At 39.5% G+C, this 26,392-nt stretch overlaps 1 protein-coding gene across 1 annotated transcript in view; it reads right to left on the bottom strand.

The window, feature by feature from the left end:
* Positions 1-592: 592 nt before the first annotated feature.
* Positions 593-26,392, bottom strand: part of TMPRSS7 (transmembrane serine protease 7) — a 33,189-nt gene continuing 7,389 nt past the window's right edge. The window contains 15 exon segments of the mRNA XM_037378174.1: positions 593-883; positions 3,086-3,222; positions 4,950-5,218; positions 5,398-5,575; positions 7,056-7,172; positions 8,295-8,405; positions 9,690-9,797; positions 10,939-11,075; positions 15,127-15,233; positions 16,921-17,033; positions 18,282-18,412; positions 19,794-20,022; positions 23,567-23,605; positions 24,511-24,704; positions 25,742-25,809. Coding sequence (XP_037234071.1) covers positions 713-883; positions 3,086-3,222; positions 4,950-5,218; positions 5,398-5,575; positions 7,056-7,172; positions 8,295-8,405; positions 9,690-9,797; positions 10,939-11,075; positions 15,127-15,233; positions 16,921-17,033; positions 18,282-18,412; positions 19,794-20,022; positions 23,567-23,605; positions 24,511-24,704; positions 25,742-25,809 — 2,109 coding nt within the window. The 3' untranslated portion in view covers positions 593-712.

A 26,392-nucleotide genomic window follows, 5' to 3' on the forward strand; every position in this document is an offset into this window, starting at 1 on the left:
CTTCTTGTTAAAGTTGCCTGAAGATAAAGAATTCAAATTCTCGGGCGGATGGGCTTGTACGTGAGGAAATGAAGTCAGGAAAGAAAATAGTTAGTAGCTCTAAATCATGCAGTTAATTAAAATGAAAATTGGAGAAGGAATAAGCCTAATTCTTTGTCCCATGCTTAACAGCAGAACTTCTGATCTCCAAAAATGAAGGTCCCAATGGATTTGAGAGGATTGAGTTCACTTTCTGCAATCCTTCCTCTCCCTCTGTCTGTCAGCTGTTCTTGATGGAGGAGGTAGGAGAAGTAGTATTTGCAAGAGTGCTAACAGTGATTGCTACTTCACAGTTACTACTGCTGTGTTGGGCCATACATATCTCAGAGAAATGACTAAGGTTTAAGCTCTGTCTCTAGGCGATCAGTTGTATCTTCAGTTCCTCATAGATGATTGCCCATGCACTTAGTCAGTGCCTGGAAGACGAACACAAGGTGCCAGAAGTTTGTTACTGCACCCCCTGTGTCTGCAGACACCTGCATAGAACAACCATCACAAGGAAGTCTCCTCTTTCACCAAGGTTTGAACAAAGGGTATCTGTCACTTCCACATGGCTACTCCAGAACCAGCAGGGAGACATGAAAAGAAATTCCACCACTGAACAGTTTTACCAAATATAATTTTTAATTAGCATATGCAGGACATGTTTTATTCCAGGATAACAGTTTTCAAGTTACAAGACTGAAGGCACATATTTGTGAATCCATGGTGCAAAATTTGACACTCTTGTATAGACACCTGGGAAATTTGGTCTTCCACATCCATAACCCCAGCTAACAATGCCAGTCAAAAACCATTTTCCATCTCCACTGCTTTGACATGACAATGGTCCACCAGAATCACCCTAAAAAGAATATATCAAGTTATAAATGTTTGCAATATGGATTATTAAAACTGAGACAAAATTCCACAGGAGTTATTTTGCCTGAGTAATTCCAACAGTGATTATAATTTCCCACTCACATGGTTCAAACCATCAGATAGTCAACAGGGTTTTTTTTTTTCTTGAAGTAGATGGAATTGCACAGTGGTACCAAAGTTTGCTTTTTCACAGGAAAGAGGGCTAGTTCTCACTCTTTAAAGAAACTAATGAAGTTATTACTTTTCATGGGCTGGATTTGAAATTCACATTTTGTTTCCTGGCTTCAAATTTACAGCTAAACATCTGCTACTTAACATGTATGTTCATTTATAGGTTAGACACTAAAGAGTCCAAAAAGCTTTTTTTTTTAAAAAGTAAAGAATAAAAGAATGACAATAAATAAATTAAAATTAAATATTTAACAATTATATAATTTCTTTCAAATTAAAATGGAAACAGATTGAATCCCTCAATTGATTTGGTGGTTTGTTTGTTTTTTTAAAGAAGGGGGAAAAAAAACAACCCTGTGTTGTCCTCTAGTAGATACAAGCCAGCATGTAATGTTTAGGGGCACATCATGTCTTTGTAAATAAAGCAACTAAAATTAAGTCTGTTATAGATTTCATTTTTATACAGGATGGCATAATTCCATAACACAGGACAAAGCAAAGAGTACTCTTTCTTTATAGGGTATTCTTGTAGAAACACATTAGCAGAGGCTCAGGCAAAAAAAATGTGCCACTTGTTGGGAAAATTTCTTGGATACTTTCCTGTAAGACACTGCTGTACACACAGTATCTCTGAAAAAGATAGCTAGCAGCAAATTAAAGTTGACCAAAACATTGGATGCAATAAAGGACTTCCAAAGCGAAAGGTGACTTGGTAAAATTTTTGCAAGAGAAGCACCTTCCTTCTAGACATATGTTTTGTTAGAGCTAGCAAACTATTTTGCTTTAATTTTATAGGATCTTAGGATATGCAGGTTGGAAGGGACATCAGGAGATAATCTCGTAAAGCCCCTGCTGCTCAGAGTAGGATTATCTGGAATTGATTTACAAAATTGTTAAGGATTTAACTTAGAAGATACTTTTTTCCTTCCTTGACAATTAAGATTTTGCATGTACAGAGTGAAATTTTCAAGTTTTTTCTTTAATTTTGGGGACAAAAGTGGAACATCAGCATTTTTCACAAAACAGAAATCCCAAACTTTGATCAGCTCTAACAACTGGCACAGTCACAATTCATTTACCCTCACAGAAATGCAGCTAAAAGACTCATAAATTGTCCTTTCCTTGGCTATGTCTTGAGCGGCCATACAGATAACTGCAGAAACAAATTCTCCAGTTAGTGAAAATTATGCTTAATATCAATGGTCTTGCTAACCTCTAAAAAGCAGCTGTTGAATTATACTCCATCAGAAAGCCCTCAGACATTGCTTGCCCTGAAAGTTATTCTGATCTCTCTAACTTTTACGCAGGCCAGTGAAAGTTAGGACATCTTGAAGATTCCAGACCTCTATCACAAAAAAAAAAAAAAATGTAAAAAAATTTTAGTGAAACTACTATTATTTTTGCAGTAAGTTTACTACTATTTTAGTAGTAAACAGATACGGTTTATACAAGTTATCTATATTATAATATATTATATGACATATAATATATAAAATAGGATCTATTACATAGATGTGTATATTTAGTGTATGTATATATGTAGCCCTACTACTGATCACTAGAAATAAATTCAGAACTTCATGTTTATTATCTTCCAGCATTTCCAGATCAGAAACATCATACATTTGAAACTTTATGCCCAGCTGTCTGCATCTCATCAAATAGCCCTGTAGTTCCAAGTCAGGAGGGAGGGATCCTGAAAAGAGACAAGCTACTTTCTCAGTTTTTTCTTCAGCTGAAAGACTCGTGCCAAAAATTGCCAGACTTCCACTTGCTATTGGGACTTTCAAATTGACTGGCCCTTGGCCCACAACTGAGATTTAGTGATGCTACTCAGGCACACAAAGTAGCAAAACTCTGAAAACACCCAGATGACAGATTTGCTGGTAGAACTCTTACATTGCTGCTTTTCAGAACTGAAAAGTACAGACCACTTTGTGGTCTTCTGTCAATTCTTACACCTCATCAAAGAAAGACAAGATAAACTCTATGCAAAGTGTGCTAAGATACATACTTTGCACCCATCTGTTTTCCCAGACATTAGTCCAGCACAAAACATCCTAGCTGTGATAATCCCATATGTGGAATAACATAATGTTTGGTCAATAATTTCTACCTCTGCTTTCTGAAGAATTGCTGAACCTTCATCATCTGGAAAACAAATTGAAAGAAGAATAATTCAATAAAGCTTAGTATTTTACTCATCTATTGAAACACAAAAACAAGAAGTCTTCAGAAAATATCCACAGATACTTTTGACATCCAAGCTGTTCTAGATTCCAAACAACTAACTGCAATAGTGCAGAAAGTATCTTCTAAGTATCAGGCATTTGTGCAATGTGGTCTTGATCCTTTGGCCGCACCAGATACAATGACATAGTCACTAGGGCTGGCCAAAAAGCTTTTTGCTAATTCCTTTTGCAAAGTGTCTCAAGACTTCTTAATTTGTTCTTTTTTTATTTTTAAAAGAAAATAGGATTTTACAAAACTATTTGGATCATCACAAGACAGATTTGCAATGAGGGCAGTAGCTCTACCCTCAGAGTAAGATTATGAGTCAGAGCTACAGAATGGAATTTGATTTTTTGGCAGCATATCTCGAAATTTGGTCCTCTCTGTCTGAAAATTTTGGCAGAACACCTCTTTTCTATAAGGTAGATACTTCCAAAGAATCAGAATTAAGGTGAATTTTCCCCTTCTTTCAATACAACAGCTCTAATAACATCACTGGGTGATCCTTCCAAAATCTGGATATAACCAAAGAAACCTCACTGACATATTGAGATAGGCAAGTGCTGATTCAGATCATGAAACTTTGTTTCAGGATTTGATACAGCTGGTACGTAACAAAATATACTGCAAAAAAATACTTAAAAGATTGATTTGGTAATTGAAGTGTATAAGCTGATGAAGGGGAAAAGAGGGCAACAGGAAAAAGGAAACCCCATATTTGTTTTTGAGGCATCACATTTATCTTTCAAATCATCAGCTTTTAAATTCCACCGATGACTAACCAGTAGGCCAATGAAAGCCAGCGCACCACACGTCTGTGCCACTGCCCTTGCCTGGCAAGGCTTGTTTCATCACCACATATCCTCTCACAGCTATTTATAAAGAACCTAATTTAGCAGGTGGTAATTCTGGCTGTGAACACCAAGTCAAAATGCTGGAGTTAACTTGACCTGCTGCTGCCTTGCACCATGCATTTACCCCCCCTACAAGGCGGCAGCCCTGAGAGGGCCAGTGAGGCCCTGGGCAGCCCAGGCCTTGGCACGGTGGCGGTTACACCATTTACACCAAGGGAAGCCTCTGGTTACACTGGAAGGGCTCTAGGAAAGCTGCCACAAGAGGGGCAGAAGGTACCAAGGGAGAGGCGGCTCAGGACAAGCTGGTGGGAAGGCTGGGCCTACCCGCCATTATGGGTGCGGCCATTTTGTCCAGCTGCACTCTGAGGGGGGCCGGCAGCCAGCGTCAGCGCTACAGGGCTGCTCGGCTGCAGAGGCTGAAGGCATGGGTAAGTGGACAGTTTCATCACCCTGTGGCAAGCAGCAAAAAGTCCATTTAGGTGTGTTAACACACTTCCAAGAGTTACAAAGGGAAAAAACAATACCGTTAATTTTGCAGTAAGTGTAGCTCCCTGCAAGTCTTAGCTAACAACACGAGCACGCAGGACTTCCAGATCCACACGATCAGCAGCCAATTTTCCTGAGCATACGAAGTCATGTTCACACAGGAACCTACTTCCATAGGACAGTAAATTCAAAACATTATGTTTTTCTGCACGCCTCAGCCATGCAACAAAAGCGGGTGTCCTGCACACACCCCCACAGCTGTGAAGGCTGCCACTCACCTAGGAACAAAATTAGTTAAAAACTCACCTGCTTCCTGCTTTTGGCCCCAGCCTGTTATCCAGCACTTGTCACCGCTGCGGACTTTGTGTGAAAAGGGAGGCACGCAGATCGGCTGGATGACATGGCTCATCGTGTCTGGCCATGGCTTGCTCAGCTGCAGCAGCGCAATGTCGTAGTCATAGTTCCTACTGTTGTAGTATTCATGGACTACAATCCGTCTCACTGCAGATACAAACTTCGCGTGGCCTTGCATTTGCATCCCCAGGTGAGCGCTCCACGCTCTGGGGTCAGCCAGCCTGGATGGGAGCAAACAAGCAACCCGTTTCTTAAAAAAATACCCCAAAACACCAGCTAATAGTGAGCCAGGTAGAAGAGGAGGGCACAGCCCACCTCAGTACAGTTCAAACTCTGGTAGCTAAAGGCATTTGGGGATGCTGGTGATGTTTGGGACAGAGTTATGGAGAAGACTGCTTACTTGCTCCCTTGGAAACAGTGAGCTGCAGACACAAGCCATTCCTTTGATATCACTGATGCCCCACAGTAAGCAGCTCCCACAAAATGGAGGCTGACCTGCCAGGGCCATTCACCTTCCTCAGTGTTTGTACCACCTACAATCCGAGAGATGAGATTGCTGCTCTTGCTGCTGCCACAACCTGCGAAGGATATTTCAGGTTATAATCCCCATCCCCAGTGCTTTCCTTTAACGAGAGTGCTTCCCACATAGGGCACGAAACAATCTTGCACTTTGAAATGCTTTGAAATCCATTTCTTTGCCCTGCTCTAATCAGAAAACTTTTCTATTTGGCTACTCGATCCCTGAAACAAGACATGACTATTAAAAAAAGGCACTGGCCTAGGAAATTTAATGTTTGTTTTTTAGCTCAGTTACAGAATTGTCAAAAGATCAATTGATTTAATCAGCGTAAAAATGAATATATAAAAACAGACAATCCCTCATCTCTTTTTTAATAGTCAGTCCTGAACTGAAAGGAATCCATCAGGAAGGAAGCCCAGCATCGTCAGGACAGTTATTTCTTGCCAAAATAGTGTGAACGATACAAGAAAAATGTTTATAGTAGCAGCCACATACATGGAGCTTGGTCATTTGTTTTTTCAGAAACCAGGTGGTCCAATCATTAATTTGCATGGAAGCAATTGAAAGTCTGAACACTTTGTATATTACTAACTCACAGATGAAGAATGTCTCAGCACAAAAAGCTGCACACTGTATTTTGAAGAGCAAGGAAGAAAGACCCCTCTGGAGGGCCTTGTGCCCATCCCCAGTGCATGCACATAAAGCCTCTGCTCAGGAGTTTCAGTTCCACACACAGGTGTTCATGCTTCTGGGCACTTTCCAGCATTCAGCCACATAGTCAAAAGCTGTATAATGTTTCCAAACAAAGTAGGCATATAGCTAGTCTTTTAAGATACCCTACTGGATGCCAGGCAGGTGCTGGCAGATTTGACATACAGGTAGCATGCCAGAAACGGCTGAGAGCCAGACAAAATACCTGAATATTTAGAGAATATTCAGTTTAGGCAGCTAATCCTAACCCCACTTTTATTGCTACTGCAGTCACAACCACCTGTTCACTTTACAGCAAAACAAACTGAAAAGCTTTACAGAGGCTACCTCAGGAAGATTGGAGGCTAGAACTTAGCTTGATACTATGAAATATCGAGGTCTTCACCACCCAGAAGAGACACAGAAGTGAAAAGCTTGTGTTTTTGATCTCATTGCATCTATGTCACTCTGAAGACCAAATACAGTCTGACTCCAACAGAAGTACCCAACACTGCTGGAGGCAACAAAAATGCTGCCTTACCAGCTAGCCAAGCTCACTCTGCAATTAACCGTGCTTCCCTGCTCCTTAACATAGCTACAATAAGCATTACAGCTGACTAAGACTCCCCTAACAGTGAGCTCACCCTCCCACAAGAACTTAGGCAATTCTGCAACCAGACCTAAATTAAACCCATGGCTGTTCATTACCCCACTGTCACTGAGAGTGTGCAGTAAAAACTCAATACCTGCTGCATGAGTTGTATCCCCTCCAAACCAGGAAGAAATAAAGATCTTTATTGTGTAAAAAGTTCAAAGTTCAAAAAGATGAACATCTGAGAGGAACTTACTGCAGCTGCTTTCATCACTTCCATCAATACAGTCCACAGTCCCATCACACTTTGCGGTTTTTTTCCTAATACAAATGTTATTCCTGCACTTAAAAGTGTGGTTGGTGCAAGGAATACCTGAAATAGTTGTGGGGGAAAAAAAATAAAAGACTGTTGGCTCAGCTTAACATGTGGAGACATGTCTGCGCAGATAAAAGATTCATACATATATCAACATATAGGAGGGAACATAGCAAGGGAGCACTTCAGCTGGGATGACTTAAATCTCTAAGTAGAATAAACTATTCAAGTAGAACTGCACCTGTACTAAGGATTGCATCAAGCTGGCTGAGTCTGAACAGAGATTTCCTCCCATCCTTTCCCATAGCACTAATGAGCATGGATATAGTAGCGAAAAACTTAGCTGTAGAGCAAGTGTTGGGCTAGAAGAGGAAAACATGCAGTACATTGGAAAGAAGCCCTCTTTTATATTTCAGTATTAAATATGAAATGAAAGATCATAGCAAAAGCAGTCTTACTAATTGTATTCAGTTAAACTGCAACTCCCAACCTTGGTATTTTCCTGTTTCCCTATAGCCTGTAATAAATGAGGCCACTCAGACCCAATCTATTTTTTTCCCCTTTACATCCCATTTACACACACACTACCTAGTCAAACAGGTCAGAAACCATTACTTCTTTTTAAAGAAGTTACTTGCAGCACTTCCCAGTTGTGCTCGCTTTCATATGTAATGGTGACCATTTATTCTACAAAGTTAAAGAAATGGCTGACTGAAAACTTTCATGTGCCTAATGCTAAATTTATAGCTTCCATAGCATTTTAAACACATTAACCTTACAACCCTGAAAATTGCTCCGGGGAAACTATCATTTTTATAGTTCCTTTACAGATGGTAAATCAGATCCAGGAAATAATTTGCACAGATCATGCTTTAAAGAGATAAAATCTGGGATTCAGGCTTTAAATCCCTAGATCCCTATCCTGCATCCAGAGTACTTAATTCTTCTGCCAGTATTTTGCTGAAACAGATGTTCATGAGCTCATTAAAAAGAAACAGTTTAAAATCAATAAAGAATTGTTTATAAGTATATCGGAAAAGTGAACAGAATTACATAGCCTGAGTTAGACTTGATAGTGCCTCCTAACTCTTCGAATATAGCATCTGGTATTACAGCCAGAATTAGATAGATGGCAGAAGACAGAAAAAAAAAAAAAAAAAATCAAGATATTAGCCTTACTGTGGGTGCAGTTCTGCTCATCTTTTCCATCCTCACAATCACTTACTCCGTTGCAGGCAAGCAGGTTATCCTGTATTGCGAAGCTGGAGTTACAGTTCCACTCAGGGACAACTTTAAAAACAGAAGTCAAATCAGGTACAGAAGCGTGGTGATGTGAATAAGTTGTAAATAATATGGTCAAGTTTGTACTCATAAACCAATATTCATTTTAATGCATAAATAAGCTTGTAATTGTATAGCAACAAAGGGGTTAAAATGTCTGAAAGATCATATAGACTGTTCTGGCAAGAAAGTTGCAGATCTCTGAAAGGGGAGCTGTCCTCCCTATCTGCAAAGCAAGCTGCCCTACCAAGGAGATAACGGGACAGCAGGATGGCCTTGAGTCAAATTAACAAGGAGTATTGTAAAAACCCCGGGAAAGATTTCTACAAGTCTGCCAACTCATCACTTTTGAGACCTAAGGTGAAAAGTACACCATGAGGAAGACCTACGGCCTTCCTCCCATAGACCACTGCCCACATTCTAAAGACCCCGGCCCACAATTTTTGGAAGAATCTGCGCAAGCGTGAAAGACTGATAAGCTAATTAGCATACAAAGCGAGGGTAGGCGGGTTCAGGTAATGAATATGTATAGGCATTAATGGAATATTCATTGTTTCATTATATAAATATAAGATAAACTGCCCCTCTGGGTGTGTACGATTGGTGGAAGGATCCCCCATACACCCGGCGCCGACAATAAAGAATACTTAATCACTAAGAAATTCTGAAGACGTTCTTTGAAACAGTGGCTGTAATGCTAACACTACCCTCTTCTGACTGTGCCTGGGGGCCACTTTCATACCTTCACTGCATTGTGTGAGGATGAGGATGAGTGCCACATTGTGCAAGGAGAAAATAAAGCACAACGGAGTTCAGCGGCCTATCCCAGTTCACCCATTGCCCCAAGTGGAGTGGCAGAGTGGCCCAAGTTCTAACTATTTTTTACCACAGCTATTTATTATCACTCTCATCTATTCTCTGCACCCCGATTTGTCATTCTCCTGTGAAAATAAATCACTCAAAATAGAACAGAACGTTATAATTACCAGCATTTAACACATGAGAAAAAATGAAAATATAGCCTATTACAGCTATTTTTGCACGTCTAACTTTCTTCTTTGTGTTTCCAGCACCACAACTTTTTAATTCTTAATTTTGTCCCTTGCTAATTATGAATTAAGCACTCAAGAGACTCACCGAGTACCTGGATATACAAAGGAAGCTGGAAACATCTGTTCCCCTCCACTCAAAAAAACCCCACAAAAAACCCCACTTCATTTCAACTGTCTTCTAAGGCTAGACAAAACATTCATTGGGTTTCCCAGCCAAGATTTCCAGTTAGTGAATACAAACCACAAAAGAGTTCATCGCTTTCATCAAAGCAGTTGTTGATCCCATCACAGCGCTGCATCGGCTGGATGCATAAGCCAGTAGAACACTTGAAATGTCCAGGTGGACATGCTGGAGGAAAACAAAGCAAAAAAAACCAACCAAATACACTAACTTCAGTTTTCTTTTCCCAAATATTACCAGCTCATTAAAATTTGTAGTCACTAAGCTGTTCTAAGGAATTATACAGTTGATCTAAACTTAATAGTCTGTATACATTGCCAGCACTTAAATTGAGTTCAGATGTTGAAAACTGGGATTAAAAAAAAAAAAAAAAGTGAAAAGATCCCTAAAGTTTCGGTGCAGCTGTTAGTGCAATAGGTGCTGCATGGTCTACGTTAGGACTGAACCAAATCAACCAGTGTTTTATGGTGGAACACAAGAGACCTTAGAATGCCATCTTCTTTTAAAAGGACAGTCTCACTTTCAATAACCAAAATTTGCAGCACTTTGCAACTTCAGTTAGTAGCCTGTATTGAGGTGACTTATGAATTGGATAAATGTTTGCCTTCTAAAATAAAATAACGAAGTTACCATCTTTTTACATACTCCACATATATGCAATGCATAAAATTGCTCTAATGTGACAAGTTAACTAAGCCTAGAAATCATTGCCTCTCTGCTACTTTAACAACATGAATATATATGAATAACACAGGTATATTGAAAAGTATCAGTAAACAGTTGTCTGTTTCAGGACTTGAAAAAACTCAGTTGGCAGGTTTTTAACAACTTTTTGAGATTTTCTTCAGCTCAGATTTCTACTTGCACACAAAGTATTTAAATGGATGAAAACACTGGAATAAACAGTTGTTTATTTGGTCCTCTGTTCATTACCTAGAAGTCTTTGTAGCAACAGAAAGATTGCAAACAAAACCTTGGAGACTAAAACAAACAGGAACGGCAGACTTCAATTGACCATAGCCATAGCCACACAGGAAGCTTTAAGGACTGTGCAGAAGAGAGCAGACTTTGTGTGTAGAAGAAACCGAAGCATGCTGCACACCCCCACAGACCTTAGCTGCATCGCCTTGATGAGCTACAAAAGGCTTTTTGTTTGCTAGTCACCTGATGTAGTAAGATTAGAGAAAAAAATTAAAACCCAACAGACAATTTCCTGCATAAACCTAATTAAGTGCTACTAGATCTGAAAAACGTTGCTTCACAGGTCTGAAATGCAAAGATGGGTTGAAAAAGATAAAATCCATCTTACGCTGGCTGATGTTATAGCTGCCGTACTCCACCAGAAGTGGCTTCTCTGAGACCTTCGAACTGCACTGAAGCTCAATGTTGACAGTAGAACTCGCAATGTGGAAGACTGTTTGGTGATCAACATAGTAACCGCAGTACCTAAAAGGGTTCAGTGGAGTTCTAGAGCAGCCTTCACATCAAAATTACCTTACATGCAATTTAAATGTCAACATCACTGAAATCCAGCAATACAGTCAGCTGCCATACTTCAATTAAGAACCAAAATCTGAAACCGTACCCCAAAACACCGGTCATAATCCTTCATGACCACACACATGGAAGCAGAATGTTTTGCCAGAAAGTCTAGATGAATGGAGATATGAAGACTTTTATCAAGACAAACATTGGTACATTTGTCACTATTTCTGATATCTGTTTTCAAAAGACTTTGATTTTGGGGAAAACTTAAGTTTGCTGGGAGGGGCGACGTCAGCACAGTGGAGAGCAAATTTGGTTGCTCTGACTTTGAGGATTGCCCCTAAAGAATGCACAAAGGCACTGGGTAAAATTGGTCCAACTACTTTGGAGACAGAGGGGAACAGATTTAGGGAAACTGAAAATATTTCTAGTCACACAGCCTTCATGCACTATTAACATCGCGGAATTTTACCTTTGAAAGTCACATCTGTAAATAACTAGTCTAGATTAAAAAAAAAAAAAAATCCCTTGGGTGTGCATCTACTTTAAGCTGCCATTTTGGCAAAGAGCTTCCTTGGACTTCTGCCTAGGCACCACATAACTCAGAAAAACGTAAACGCTCCCTGATGCCAGTTAACATTTAATCCAACCATTGCTAATGGTTTTCTATTGCCCCTTCCATTAAAGGTGCCAAAGATATTGAGGCTGGTATTTAGATGTTACTTTAGCTGGCACGCCCCCTCCCCCCCTCAAAAAAAAAAACCAAAAAACAACAACAACAAAACCCCCAAAACATAAGATATTTCTTTAACAGGGAAAAGCTGCTAGATCATGCTTTAAAAATTGAAGACAGTTTTAACTGTAGTAAACCCGTGAACACTAACAGTACAGGTTGTTCTAGAAGCAGAAGTAAGGACTCTCTCCTCTGTTCCAGTAAAACACCCAAGAAATGCAGCACTTCTAAGAAAAACACCTGTTTTAAGATGTTTTCCTGTCAAGAAAAATACTTGTCAGTCTACACAGATTTAAAAGCAGGAGCAGCTGTATTGATTCTTAGCACACTTGGCACACACACTTACTTGACAGCAGTGCAAGGTCACAGGCTACAGTTAAAATGTACCCACAGAACATGAAAATGGATTATTGTATTGTTAAATGGACTAATGGACTATTATCCAGAGGTAAATATTTCCCTTTTTTAATTGGCAACACCAGGCATTGCGCCAGGACAACTCTTCATATCAATGAAGAATTAATCAGTGATTTCCATGTGGATAGATGTTGCCTGGGTGTCCTGTGCACCCCACTGAAGCTTGCCATAGGGAATGGCCGTGCTCATTCATACGTTTCCATATGTGCCCGATGAAAATGAAACATCCTTTTAACAGATCTAGGAGACTCTATTCCAGCAAAGTGAAAAATAAATGAAGAAAACAATTCAAAAATAGACTTTTCTTAGACACCCTGAAAACAGATCTTTTTTTAAAAAAACAATTAATTAATTAATTTTACAGCTTTCTACTAGAATAAAGTTTAAAAAAAGATCTGTCAGGGCTGAGTGAAGACTTCCTGCTACAGGAACTTTTATTCTCACTCATTTTAGTGTGTCTGTCATCAATGTTCCCAACCTAAAACAGACTGCTAAAGTGGACAGCAAAATGCCACCTAGCCATCTGAGTCCCCTCAATTAGCCCACAGACATTTTACGCATTTCTCCTTCTGTCAATGACTTGACAACTTCCCTCCCACAAACCTTAGCACCATTTTAAAAACAAACAAACAAACAAACAACCAAACAACAAACCAAACCAAAACCAACCAAAAAACACAACACAGGCTGCACTGACCACTTGTCAGCCATATAAAACAACTTCATCTCACCCAAAGTACAGGAAGCTCCTGCCCATCTGTGGAAATGCCGAGACAGCTACATTAAGGAAGCTACCTCCTGCACACAGTGAGAAATGCCATATGCTTCTGGGATTTGTAAGACAGTGCTACAGATCCTTGGGAGCCTTCTGCTGGTGTTTCACTAGCCATTTCTCCGGGTCCAGGGCAAAGGGAGGCTGCAAGGCATCATCTGTAACTCTGTCCCATTGCTACAGAGAGAAACTAATCAAGGGGATCCTGTCCTGTATGTTGAAGCAGGAATCCGGGGTTAACTTTTCAGGGGATGAGTAAATACGGGCATCCTGTAGCAGAAACAATGGGATGTTGCACCAACAGCTTTAAGAAAAACGAAACACTGGCAACCTTTTTGTTCACATAAACCTGTAAGTCTGCTCACAGAGGCTCATTGATATTTCTGCCTATGAGAATTTCAGCAAAAGCAGTTCATCAGCTGTAGCTCTTCTGACTAGGTAGAGGAACTTTTGTGCCCACTGGAGGGACTACGAGGAAGAACTTCGTGGCTGTGTTGGGTGTCTCTGTTTAGGTAAAGTTGTCCCTAGAGGTTTAAAAGAGCCTTATCTGCACCACCTTCACCGTAGCAATCTTTATTTACCGAGAAGAGCCTCCTGAAGCTTCTTAATCTTTTTTACCTAGGACAGCAGAATGTGCATGCTATAAGCTGCAACTGCAGGAAGCTGAAAAAGTGGGGTGTCCCCCTCTTTTCATTAACCATCAAAATTTGGAGGTGGAACAAAATATAAAAATGTTTCATGCTGTAAATCATTTTTTTTCCATAAAGAGTAGACATAGAACAGAAAAATCAGGGAGGTTCAAAAGCCTTACTTTCAGTCAAAAAAACACTTTCAAAAGGAGAACTTGTGTTGGTCTATTTGGTCTACCATCAGCAGCTTGCAATGGAAATCAGAAGCACATGCTCCTGTGCAGTACTTCAAAAGTAACCCTCAGTACATTTCTAAGGGTCACAGTCTGACATTTGATTCCGTGGAATGTATAATTGGTAGGCTTATTTAAGAGCTGCTCTTTCAAACAGAAAATCCTTACAATATGAACTGATCAGGTTTTTCCCTCCAGATTTTGCCTTTATTTGATTCATAGTTCAGCTATCCCTACTATGTCAAATCTTTCCAATTGTGTCATAAAAAGAACACCAAAAGCCCCACCAAACGTCTGTTTTGACTGGTGTTTTTATGTGCCTATCTAGTCCAGCAACCAATTCCCATCAAGGCACAATATTAGGAGCTTCAGAGAAAGTGAATTTTCTCCAAGTACAATATGTTATCAAAGATATCAAAGATTAGAGAAAGTTTTTACTCCTCTCAGTAATTCTTTCAATTACACTCTTAGGGGCTTAACTGATTTTGTTTTGTTTCAGTAGTGAGTTCAGAGATTCTGTTTCAAGTCTGATCTTACTGGTGTTTCCATTTGAACAAAGTTAAAAAATTAAATCCAACATCCTGAATCTAATCTTACCTCATCATCCAGTGATTGAAAGATAACTTAAAAAAACGAGGAAAAAATGTGTGGACAACGTGCACGGAAAAGCAGCAGTATTTTAATTAATTTAAAAAAAAGTTAACATAAAAAATTTAATAAAAAAAACCACTTAAGAAATACAGTGGTACCTTGGCAGCCAGTCTGTGAGGTTTCTCTTTCAAGAGCCAGTGGTTGGAATGAGGAAGCAGTTACTCTTCTATTCCCAATAATCTCATTGTAATAGCTTTCACTGAGAAGTTAATTAGGTTCAGTGTCCTCATAAGCAATCACAGAATTAAGTTACACTTAAAAGGGTTTTAACAGACCTTGTTCAATGATCCCATAAAACTCAGGATTATTTTAGGGTTCACAGGACATCTGTCTTCACCCACCTGTTCCCATTTCTTTCTCTCCAGAGAGTACCAAAGGCTTTTGTTTCATCTTTCTGGTACTTTTCAATACATTTTTTTTTTATATATGTAGGTATATTCAGTTATATCATCAGCAAAAGAGTAGTAAGAGACACCAGTGAGGTAGCTCTGTGGAAACTCTCCAAGTGAGCTGCGCTAGTGATATGAATGTTTATTTTGGCAATGTTACTTTAATAAACCCATGCAGAAGTACTTACATGTGTTCATTGATTTTCCACCATCCTCGCTCACAGCCTTTAATATTCTTCTCACTGATGGTATAGTTATGAAACTTCAGAGCTATACCGAGGCTCTTCTGAGGAGTCTGTGGTGGGCAAGAAAGATAGTACAAGCAGTTGCCTTTTTCCTTTCGTGAACGTAGCCCATGAAGGTCTTTAGAGTTATCTCAGCAATGACGGTGCTTGGCAATGTCATGCTCTGGGAGCTGTGCTGATATCGCCAGCTCAACAGCCAGCACTCGAGACGCCTGCCAGCTATTCAGTCTTGGGTAAAAGCAAAGGTTGGCAAAGCCCCACCACAGCTGCGGGCTTTCTCCCCCTCTAGCCAACAGTCTTTTCATCTTCAAAAAGCCACTGGCCATAGAAAGCAGCTTTTGTATCAAGATCAAAGTGCTCAAATACATCCAAATTTACTTGTGTAGGGGGACACAGCCGCAGTGGATTGTTACCTAAGACACTGCACTGAATACCTGTGTCACCTCTGCAATCCTAGGAGTGATTTCTACCAAAATATTGTAGTCTTCTACGAGCACCTGCTCAGCCAAGCACTCTTTAGCATTTTACCAAAGATTTTTAAGCCCACCAGCATCATGAGGGTTCATAATTATTTATTTCCTTTATTAAAATAAACAGTAGCTTTTTGCAATGTTCCTTTAAAAGCAAGGGCTGATTCAGGACAAGACGACAGAAATGGAGATTTTTCTCCTTCTCTCTTACAGAAAACATGATTTAGAAATAAGGGAAGTTTCAGCATTGAATTACTGGAAATTAAACTGTTTTTAGAAATAAGTCTTGGGGTCTGCCCATCTTAAGTGTTCAGAAACTTTTCCCTCAGAAATCCAGGGTGAGTAAAGACCTGAAGTTTAGCAAAAGAGTAATTGCCATAAGCTTCCCAGAAGAGGGAGAGGCTGTAGGTCACGGTTAGCTGTACTCCATTCGTACTGGTGTGATTCAACCTAGGCAACCACTGACTTTAACCAGACATGAGTAGTAGATAAGCAAAAAGAGGGGTAAAGAGTGGACTGCATCATATCCATTGCTGTATTCTTTAGAGAGGAAAACACAGAAGGGCAAACCATAAGTCAGAGATCATATTTTGCAGCATCAATAGGGAAACACTAATGTGATGACATCAGAAAAGGCATGACAAAACTACTTTTAAATGATGTAAACTATCAGTCATTTGCTTTCAGGGAAGTGCCTGAGAATATGCAGAAAAAGAATACCAAGAAAAAAAAAAGCACAACCCCCCAAAAAAAACAGTCTGTGGGATTGTGCTGATAGGACAGACCACCTTAGAAGACAAATTGAATTTATCAAGCATGACAAAATGGACTGCAAAGAGATATCAGAGAAGCAGCAGTAATAACAAGGTTAGATGGTTCTTTTGTGCATCCTTTTTTTCCAAATTTTTGGGGGTGGGAAGAGGGGAATTAAAAACAGTGAAGTATTACAATCTCAGCCATGAAGTAATTCTGCAAGCTAAACATCAAAACTAGTCTCAGTTTTTCACATTTATAAAAGGACCGCTTAGGAACTATTTTCACTTTATTAAGAATAAGTGCACAGAAAAAAAAACCCCAACCAACAAAAACCCCCACATCCCAACAAAAAAACCTGAGCACAGCCATCTATTCTGTTATACCATTTCTATAAACTACCACATCTGTAAGGATGCCAGTTATTCCCTACATAATTGTTTCTGCTGTACTTACAGGCTCTGTGTGCCCAAAACACGCAACAGTGCCTAAGAGAGAAAGAGATTCATGATACCTGGAAGTTCCATGCACAAAGACATTTTGGAGCGTAATAGCTTGGGTAATAGGGACTTGTGATTCTCCCTTCGTAGCCAGTTTTCTCTTTTGTCACAATTGCTTTTCCACACCCTAGGGAAAAAAAGGATGCAAAGGTTGGCAAACTTTAACATACTTCCAGAAAAGCTTTTCAGTGGGCTAAGCATCCAAATTTATCAGAAATCTTCCACTGCTAAACAGGGCAGCTTAGGAATTATAGTTATCTGGGTTCAAGCTGTAAAAAGATACTCTTCCCAATGATGCACACAGACAGACAAAAGGTGTCAAAATCTAGGAATGCTTGCTGGGCTCTGAAGGGCCAGGATAAAACATTGTGCAGTTTTATGTCTTTTATTTCACTGAAGGCAGTTCTGCAAACAAGTCTTACTGAACGGTGTTGCACATCAATGCATCCACTCTGCAGTAGTATGTGATGATCCCTAGTTTTAAAATGCAGCCACTTAAAAAAAAAAAATGGTTATTGTGCTAATCTATCCAGCGTCCTGGAAGCCAAAACTTCTTTTTATGGCCACTCGATGGATTTAGAGAATTCACAAAAAATTTAGAAAATTCACAAAACCCACACATACAGAAACCAACAAAGAAAACCCAGCCCTGAATTTAAACCAACCAACCAACCAACAATAACAGGCCTAAATTTAAAATTATGCATGATAGAGAATTTATCACATGCTTTTGTGATGGTATTTTAATGCTTTATTACTGTCAACATGGAACGTATGCAGCATCTTTTTGAGCAACTGGAATTTCCTTGCATCAGATTGTGTTAGATTTTTCTCCTTGTGCTATTAGCCTGATGTTCGTTGTACTATTTGTGATTATGATCTAACCACTTCCTAAAGAAGCAATATAAAGCAGATGAAGGGCTTGACACACAAACAGGACTGACTCCTTTGCGTCAATGAGGAGACAGGCACCGCTGGAAAGTGCAGAGGAAGCTACTGAAGTTTTTTTTTCTGAAAGTGGTTTTTAGTTCTGAGCATCATCCCCGAGTCCCAAACCAGCAGAGGCCAGAGCTGTGCTACACCTGGAATAACAACTCCATCTACTGGCACATCACAGTCCTGACCAACTGAATGCAACCGGCTGGTTTCAGCCTTCTACCTTCATGTTTCACTGAAGAACAGCTAATCTGCATGGATTGAATTACTCAAGAGGAAAGCAGACACTGAGTAACGCAGAGATGAAGGAGGGAGACTGGCATGTAGAAAAAAACCCTGAGATACAGGCGTCGTTTATCCATAGTCAGGAACATGACAGCCTCTTTGGGATCTTAAGAGCAATACAGTAAACACATTTCCAAACACAGAACAAACCTACTTTCTTGCGTAATGACCTCAAAATAGCCATGGAATTCCTTCTGTTCCTTTATTTGTGCTGCCTTAAACATTACCAGCATGAGATTGTTTGTGGACACAAGTGACACCAATGAATCGGCTGGTTCACAGGCTCTGAGGGGGAAGAGAGTACATACATAAGCAATAGGTAAAAAGCAACCAAACCAAAACCAAAAATAAAACACGCTGCTCTCATTCTGTGCTTAAATTTTCCACTGGTGCAGAGCTTACCTACTTAAAGCTTAGTAAAAACTCCATGCTCTTGAACACAAAAGTACCTGTTACAAGGCCAGTTAGAAACCCAATATTGAAAAGTTACTTCTTGCAAAAAAGAAAGAAATTATGAACATGAAAACAAAGATGGAATGTTTTAGCTCTAGGAGATAATACTGACTTTCAGCCTTCACTCGAAATAAAAATGAATGAAGCCAATAGTAAAGAAAGGCTTGTAGAAAAAAAAATATATTTTATTAGACCAACAGATTTAGCTTGGATTTGGGGAGCGGGAAAGACAAGCAAGTTAATCTTCAAGACAGAAATGAAGAACCTGAGCCAATCAACTAGTCTTAATTAAAAAAAAAATACTTTCCATATGCATTACACCTAACAGACATCCTCAGTCCTCTACAGATACTAACAAGTAAGCTAACACCATCTGTTGTTTTATAGTCAAGTCAGCGAGTGATTCAGATTAGTAGAGGACCGATCTTGAAGAGGGCTGAAAAGCCAATGCTCTTTCTTGAGGCTTATACACAGACTGGCAGGCCAGAGAAAAGGGTTTCAGGGGTCAAACCACTGAGCTCTTCATCTACTTGATGGACATGCCATCTTCACCTTTCAGTCTGACAGAGCCCGATGGAATTAGTTACCAGGAATTTCAAACAAAAAAAATCCCCAAACAAGCATACTGGATCATTATTAATAGGGCAGGGGGAGTAATAATGGTCCACACCCCTCAACCCATCACAGTTTCAACTCTAGATTTTAATAACCCTCTAAGCTACTCAAATCGAGCAGAAAAAGAGAGTTGAACTGGTGAGCGGCATTAAGTATCCAAAGAATCACAAGGCTTTGTTTTAGAACATCAGTCTTCATATGAAGACCACTAATCTTCATGTGGATGAAGAGTTTGCTTAGGGGACAAAATTTTGACATTTTCTTTTAGTTAGCATCTGTTTCCTTAGAAGAAACTGACAATTCTGCCCAGTAATGTGTGAACTTATTATAGTTCGGTAGCTAAGTGAAGATGCACTCCAGTCAAAGAATAAAGAATAGTTTGAAGAATATTTTACTGTTTCTTTTATCAGCAAGATCAACGTTTCCACTTTTGTAAGAAAAAAAAAAAAAGCAAGGCCAGGTGTTAACTTGTGCATAATACATGAAAATCAAAGTATTTTTAAGAAAACAAAACCCACCAAACATGCAGATGACAAGTCTTCAGAAAAGAAACAACTAGATTATTATAAATGACTTCTCAATGAAAATTTATACTCACCGGTACAGTATCTTATGTTTGATTGGCATCAGAGAGTCATAAATGGTTAGCGAGTCAGTGATGCAGTTATCTGCTTCAATCTGGAGGGATACTATCGAAAGACGAAGAAGATGACCCACTGATGCAATCAGCTTAAAATAGCAGATCGTTCCCCCCGAAGTAGCGTGGATATCCAGAGGAAAGTGCTCATGCAGGCGATCAGCATACAGATCATACATACAATTTGTTCCTGGGGAAATATCACATTTTCAACAGTGGACACTCTCTCCAAAACCGTTAAATCCATGTAGCATTAAAAAAAATATATATAAAAAATTCTAAAAGTTATGTTAAACTAAAGCAACAGATGAAAGCATATCTAAATCTGAAAACAAAAAAGTAACCTGTGCCACTCATGGTTTTCATCTTAGTTACAAGTCGGTGGTCAAGGAAAAGTCTATTCATAAATATACAGAGCATGGAAAATAATGCTGTAAACAAGTCCTTGCAGCGCATTGGCACTAAGGCACCGCCAGTTTGTACAAGAGGTATTTGCAGTTAACAAAGCTCTGTGTGGTCCCCAGAGGATAAATTACTTAAATAATTGCTGGAAAATGTTCACCTGCTGTCAAGGCATAAATAATTGCTGCTCACCCCTACAGATATTAGGATATTTATAATAAATAAAAACAAAAAAAAGTCCAGCTAGATATCTGTGTTACTTTGGGTTTTTAAAATTGTTATTCAAATGTCAGGGTTCTCGATGTTTTATTGTGAAATAAAATTCTAAATTCAGATTAACTAATACACTATTACATTAGTGTTAATAAAACACTAATTTCAGATTCACCAATTCCTTTAGATTGGAAGGGATATTAGGACTTTCCTTGTTCAACATCCTGCTCAAAGCAGGACTAAAATGAATTCAGACCAGGACATTGTCCTGTTATGTTTGGAAAACTTTTGCAGCATTAGAAGTCAGTTAGAAATGGAAGTACTGTGAAATACAAATGACAAAGCCCAGCCTACACAATACTTTATATATATATCTCTAAAGTAAAAAACAAAAAGGTTATGTCAGAATTTAGAGAAAAAATAACCAGAAAATTACCCTACTTGCATCCAATTTTCCAATTAAGCTGAAACAATTGTGACTTTCAAGTTAAATATATTGAGGTCTTTATTTTAATTCAATATTGCAGCTCACAGCAAAAAGCTTAGGGATTTTTTTGTTTGGTCATATCTAAAACTCTTAACATAGCTCTTTGAAAGATGAGAAGGGTAAAAATGTAAATTAGGGAGATTAAGTTCCAAAGTAAATATTTGCATTAATTTCTGCCTTTTAAAAAAACAAGTTTCTGAAATAGTTACTATCGTGGAACACCAATTAGAGCATTGTGAAAGTTTGTTACCAACTGCTGAGTCAAATTAAATGTTGGCTTTATAAGCTGTAGTTAATCAAGACAGGAAGTGGCAGGTTTTGCCTGACTTCCACTTCTAAACTAACAATCTTGAAACTAACACTATGAATATTTACGAGCAATCTGTAAGGGTCACACACTGCTCAGCTGAGTTACAGTTATAGCTATTTAAAGCTTTGGTTGGGCCATTGTTCTTCCTTCTTCCTTTTCTTATCTCTTCCCAATAACATTCTTATTTGTGCTTATTTACTCACCCTTAACAAAGCCAGCTTTGACCTTAATCTTTAGAGTTATGTGACCACCATTATTTCTACAAAGTAGTTCATAATGTGACAAGCTCACTGCTCGTATGGAGCACAGCGCAGGCAAACTCAGAACTAGTCTGGAAACAGAAGTAATGCAGGCATACCAGCCTGAACCCAAAGCTGGAAACAGTCTTTATAGAATCATAGAATGGTTTGGGTTGGAAGGGACCTGAAAGATCATCTAGTTTCCACCCCCTGCCGTGGGCAGGGACACCTTCCAATAGCCCAGGTTGCTCCAAGCTTCATTCAACCTGGCCTTACCCAAACAAACCCTTGATAGCCAGATACCAAGGCAATGCAAGTCACATCAGCTGAACCTCCCTAAGTCCCGTCTCCAACCTATTCTTTGATAAATCTGCACGCCAGTGCCGTGCCTGAACTAATAACTAGGTGCATCTTCACACCAGAGTAACTCCATTGCTCTCAATATACAACCAGGTGATGCACCTTCCTTGTATACTGCTGCATTAACACTTTAACCTCTGCAGCACATGCTGTAGTCCTTAAGCAGACACACTCCAAGGACCCCAACAAACGAAACTGCGCCAGTATAAGGCTTTCTAAGCTTTTTGTGGCAATCCATGTTGTTGTTTCTCCCCTGCAACTTCGTTGCATACCAGCACTATGCTTCTTATAGATATCAGTTGCCACCTGTGCCTGACTACATGGCAAGTCTCTGGACATCTAGAATATGGCAGGTTATTCTTCTCCCTTTGCGTGAAAGATACCATATAAGTTCTAAAAAAGCCTTAGCATCAATATTTGTGCTGCACTGTTCTCCTTTCTATCTCCTCTTTTAGGGACTGCTCTCTGGAATACATTGAAACGCGAGATCTGACTGTACTAATTCCTCTGCCCTGGAACACTGAAATGGGAGATGAAATTGCTAAGCAAGTAAGCCACAATGCACAAAAATCTTTTACACAATTAAAATACATGCAAGGAGATGTGACAAAGGCCAATATTGGTATGCTTTGCAATTTAAGTCAGAAGTTTTGAGCAAATGAATGCTGTAGCAAACTTGACTTGAATTTTGAGAAATTATGGGCTGATATCAATCTCAGCATTGCTAAGTATGGCCCAGGGTGTGTGACCCAAAGTCCACCTGTGGCCCACAGAGCTAGGGGATCTTGACTTGGCTGCTCTGCCAAAAGTAGTTACTGAATTCTGAGAAAGCATACAAGCTAAAGCCTTGCAAGATAACAGAAGGGGAAATCACAGATAGAAGTGTAACATGTTTACATCTTAGTAAAGCAAAATGCAGACATGGAAAGGTATAAAGCCCTTAAAAAACCTGAAACAGTACAACTTCACAAGATGAAGAGTAAGCCTGTGTCAAGGAGTGAGGGAGGCCAACACATCCCCAGCTGATTGACTACTACTGGCCCAGAGACTTAGCGGGTATCTGCATCAAAGTTGATGAGCATACCATTGCTTAGCCTACGTAGCACATTTTTTCTAGGTACCTACTCCACATACTAGTGAACATAGATGCACTGTACTTTTAAACTGCTTATAAAGTCTCTGCACACTGCCAAAGAACCCTGCTGGGAGGTTTACAATATAAAACCAAGCAGGTATATAAGTAGTGTCTCTTATAACGCTGGCAAAATTGAACTGCTTAAACTAATTTCTGTTAGGGAATTCATGCACAAGAAAAACTCATCATTGACCTTGGAGAAGAGGGAATAAAGGGGGATAAAGGATAGATAAAAACATTGCTATTGTTCAGCCTTAAAGCTGATAGACTTAAACTCAATACTGCCCAGTTTAGAAAAGGTTAATTTTCTCTTCAACACAACAAATAGCAAACAATTGACTGAGTGTATTTTCTACCATGCCACCAGGTACATCTAAAAAATTCACCAACCAGGTGGAAGTCAGATCATTTCTGCATGTGTCACATGCAAGACTCTTGGTCACGCTTCTAGCAAGTCAGGACATAAATGTCAAGGCTGAATTTAACCCTCTTAAATTAACACTAAACAATATCTTTGAGTCCAAGACATGAACAAAAAGCTTTGCTCTCCACCTCATCTGTCAGGAAGCTGCCAAAATGGTGAATTACCTGTTCCTGTTGTTGACCAATAATCTGACCGAAGACCTGCTGCATAGAAAAAGAGTTGTTGTGAGTCTTCTCATTTGCCTAAAATCCAGAATGCAGGGTTTAATTCAATCACACTTTAATCTTAACACTGAACACACAGGACAAAACAGTTATCTCAGTGGGGGAGGCTGCCCCAGTGCCTTTCATTTCTGCAAATTCTGCAAGCAGCTCTGGAGGTATCATGTCCCCAGACATCTCAGCGCCCGAGACAAGAGACTGCATGTCGATTAAGCAGCCACATTCAATTGACAGACTGAGACAGAGGTACCCGGGAGGTCATTTTCTCACCCTTGGCCACAAAGTCTTTCTCAGCTTTCAGTTGGGCATAGCTGGTCAAATGAAGCTTGTTCTGTCCTTTGTTCATAGAGCTGAAAATCATACATTTTGTAGCTAACTACATCAAAGAGATACTTGAATCCTACATTGCTAATTTCTTCCCCAGACAGGAATGACAGAGGAGCTTTTTAATGAATGGGCAGCTTTAGAATCCATTTTTTATTCTTCAAGAAAGGGGTAACAAGAATCTCATTTTCAATGGAGGGGCTAAAGTTTGATCCATGTGGAAATATTCTTAACCCTTCTTAACCTTTTATACTTTTGAAGTCACAGACTAACCCAAACCTGAGCTGCCTACAAGGTGTCAGGCTTAGCTTCTGAACATGAACATAAGCACTCCAAGTACTGGAAGTTTTGCAATCAGTGTTCACAAGGACATTTTGTACCTTGATTTGACCTCAAATCTGGTTTTGATTTTCCTTTTCCCCCCGTTTTTTTTCCTTCCTTATAATAATTTCAGTATTAGAAGCTAAAGATTTTGGTATATTTATAGAATTTGCTACTCCAAGATAAAAATGTTTGCTTAACCAAGTGTTTCGTCAAGAATATGGGTATGTACTAGTACCAACCACTTAGTACAATAGAGTCCATGTCAACCGCAAGGCCCTGCAGACTTCCCACCGAGGTCCGGTTAATGATGCTTGTCTGAATGGAATCCTTTAAAATGGCAGCCACACAGTCCTCGCACAGCACTTGGCCCTTGGCCTGCGGTACCACAAATACGATCCAGAAATGAATAAGAAGGCCTCCATTGTTGTTGTTACTGAAATAAACAGTAATAAAATAATAATAAAAGGTCCTATAGATTATTATCACGTTGAAAGATTTCTGAAGACCAGACTCTTAACACAAGCTTCTGAAGTACAAATTTAAAAGTGTATGACTCATTTCCACCTTGCATTTAGTGTGTCAAAGTAACAAGGCGTGGTTTTTTCTTTAAATAAAGAATAGCATAAAAAAATAAAGCAGCCCAAAACATGCTCTCTTCACACCCAGTTAGGGACCTTCACTGGGCTGATTTCCTGAGGGCTCCTGACTTTTGAGACCTATGGAAATCATAATATATACTCGAATTAGAGCTGGATTATCTCCTGAAGGTCAAAACAGAAACAGAATTATCACCTCCAGAAGTGCAGAACTCTGCATCACTATGCATCTCACCTTGAACTGTGCACTGCAGTATGTAAGAAACAATTTCTAAACTATTTAGATACTACATTAGAGGCTGTATGTGGTCACCCCAACACCTCCCAGTGGGAAGAAAGACCTTTAAATCAAAAGTACCCCAGAAACTCCTGTTCCTGAATCAAAACTGTATTTTGTTCAACAGGATTGGAATAGCCAACCTCTAACATAAATTGCGCACATAATACTAGAGTACATGTACTTTATTGCAGTATATTTTCTCCTTCTTCTGTCAGGAGAAAACAGTTTTAGACCAATAATATTACTTACAAAATGTGTGTGACTTAGTCACTGATAGAGTTGCGCTCTAGCAGCATGTTTAAGTGGTTAAACTTCTGTATGACCTTCTTATCCAAAGTCCCACCAAACCTCTTTAGGGACATGATTTCTGTTTACCATAGATTATAATACTGGCAGACAAGAAACTGCTTATATGAGTTTAGTTTGCCCTTACTTTTGTGAAATTAATTGGTATAGGTTTTAAATGTATTTTGCTACAGTACAAGTAGATAGCAAAGAGATTAAGTCATAACCACCAAAAATAGGCTGCTCTTGTGGGCTCATTACATTAGATACTACCCAGCAGAAATGCAATTACATTAACCACAGTTTTACCTGACTTCTGAAACTGTTGACTGCTTATAAAATTTGGAGAAAGAGGAGGTTGTGTAGACCAAGTTCATCTGAAAGAGAAATTGTTAAGATTTAGCATTTCCGAAAATCAGCCACACCTAGAGATGTTATACGCCTAGGCTTTCCTAGGAACGCCCTCTTTTCCACCAGGACTGTGAAAACGCACACACTTTGAGACATACCTCAGCCAAGCTAGGCAGAGCAGCAGACATGAACAGACCCGTAACAAGTCCAATATTCCCAGGAAACATCAAATCTTCTGCCCATGGCCAGCTCATGTGTACAGCAATGCTTTTTCCAAACAAATGAGTTTTGAAAAGGGTGTGCATTCTTTGCCCAGCAAATCCCAGACACAGAAGGCTTCTCTATCCTGATGCTGAAACTTAGGGCCAGTCTTCAGGAAAAGAGCATGTGCCCATAACATTTTGTGTGTTGCTACTAAAGTGCAGTTAACAGCATACATCAGAGCTTTATCCACAGAATCACAGAAAAACTGAGATCGGAAGGACCCTCTGGAGAGCATCTAGCCCAACCCCTCTGCTCAAAGCAAACACCAGGCTCCTCAGGACTGTGTCCCGTTGGATATCTCCAAGAATGGAGACTCCACAGCCTCTCTGGACAACCGCTCCAGTG

The sequence above is a fragment of the Falco rusticolus genome, chromosome 2 (assembly GCF_015220075.1).
Source record: "Falco rusticolus isolate bFalRus1 chromosome 2, bFalRus1.pri, whole genome shotgun sequence".
Classification (NCBI taxonomy): domain Eukaryota; kingdom Metazoa; phylum Chordata; class Aves; order Falconiformes; family Falconidae; genus Falco; species Falco rusticolus.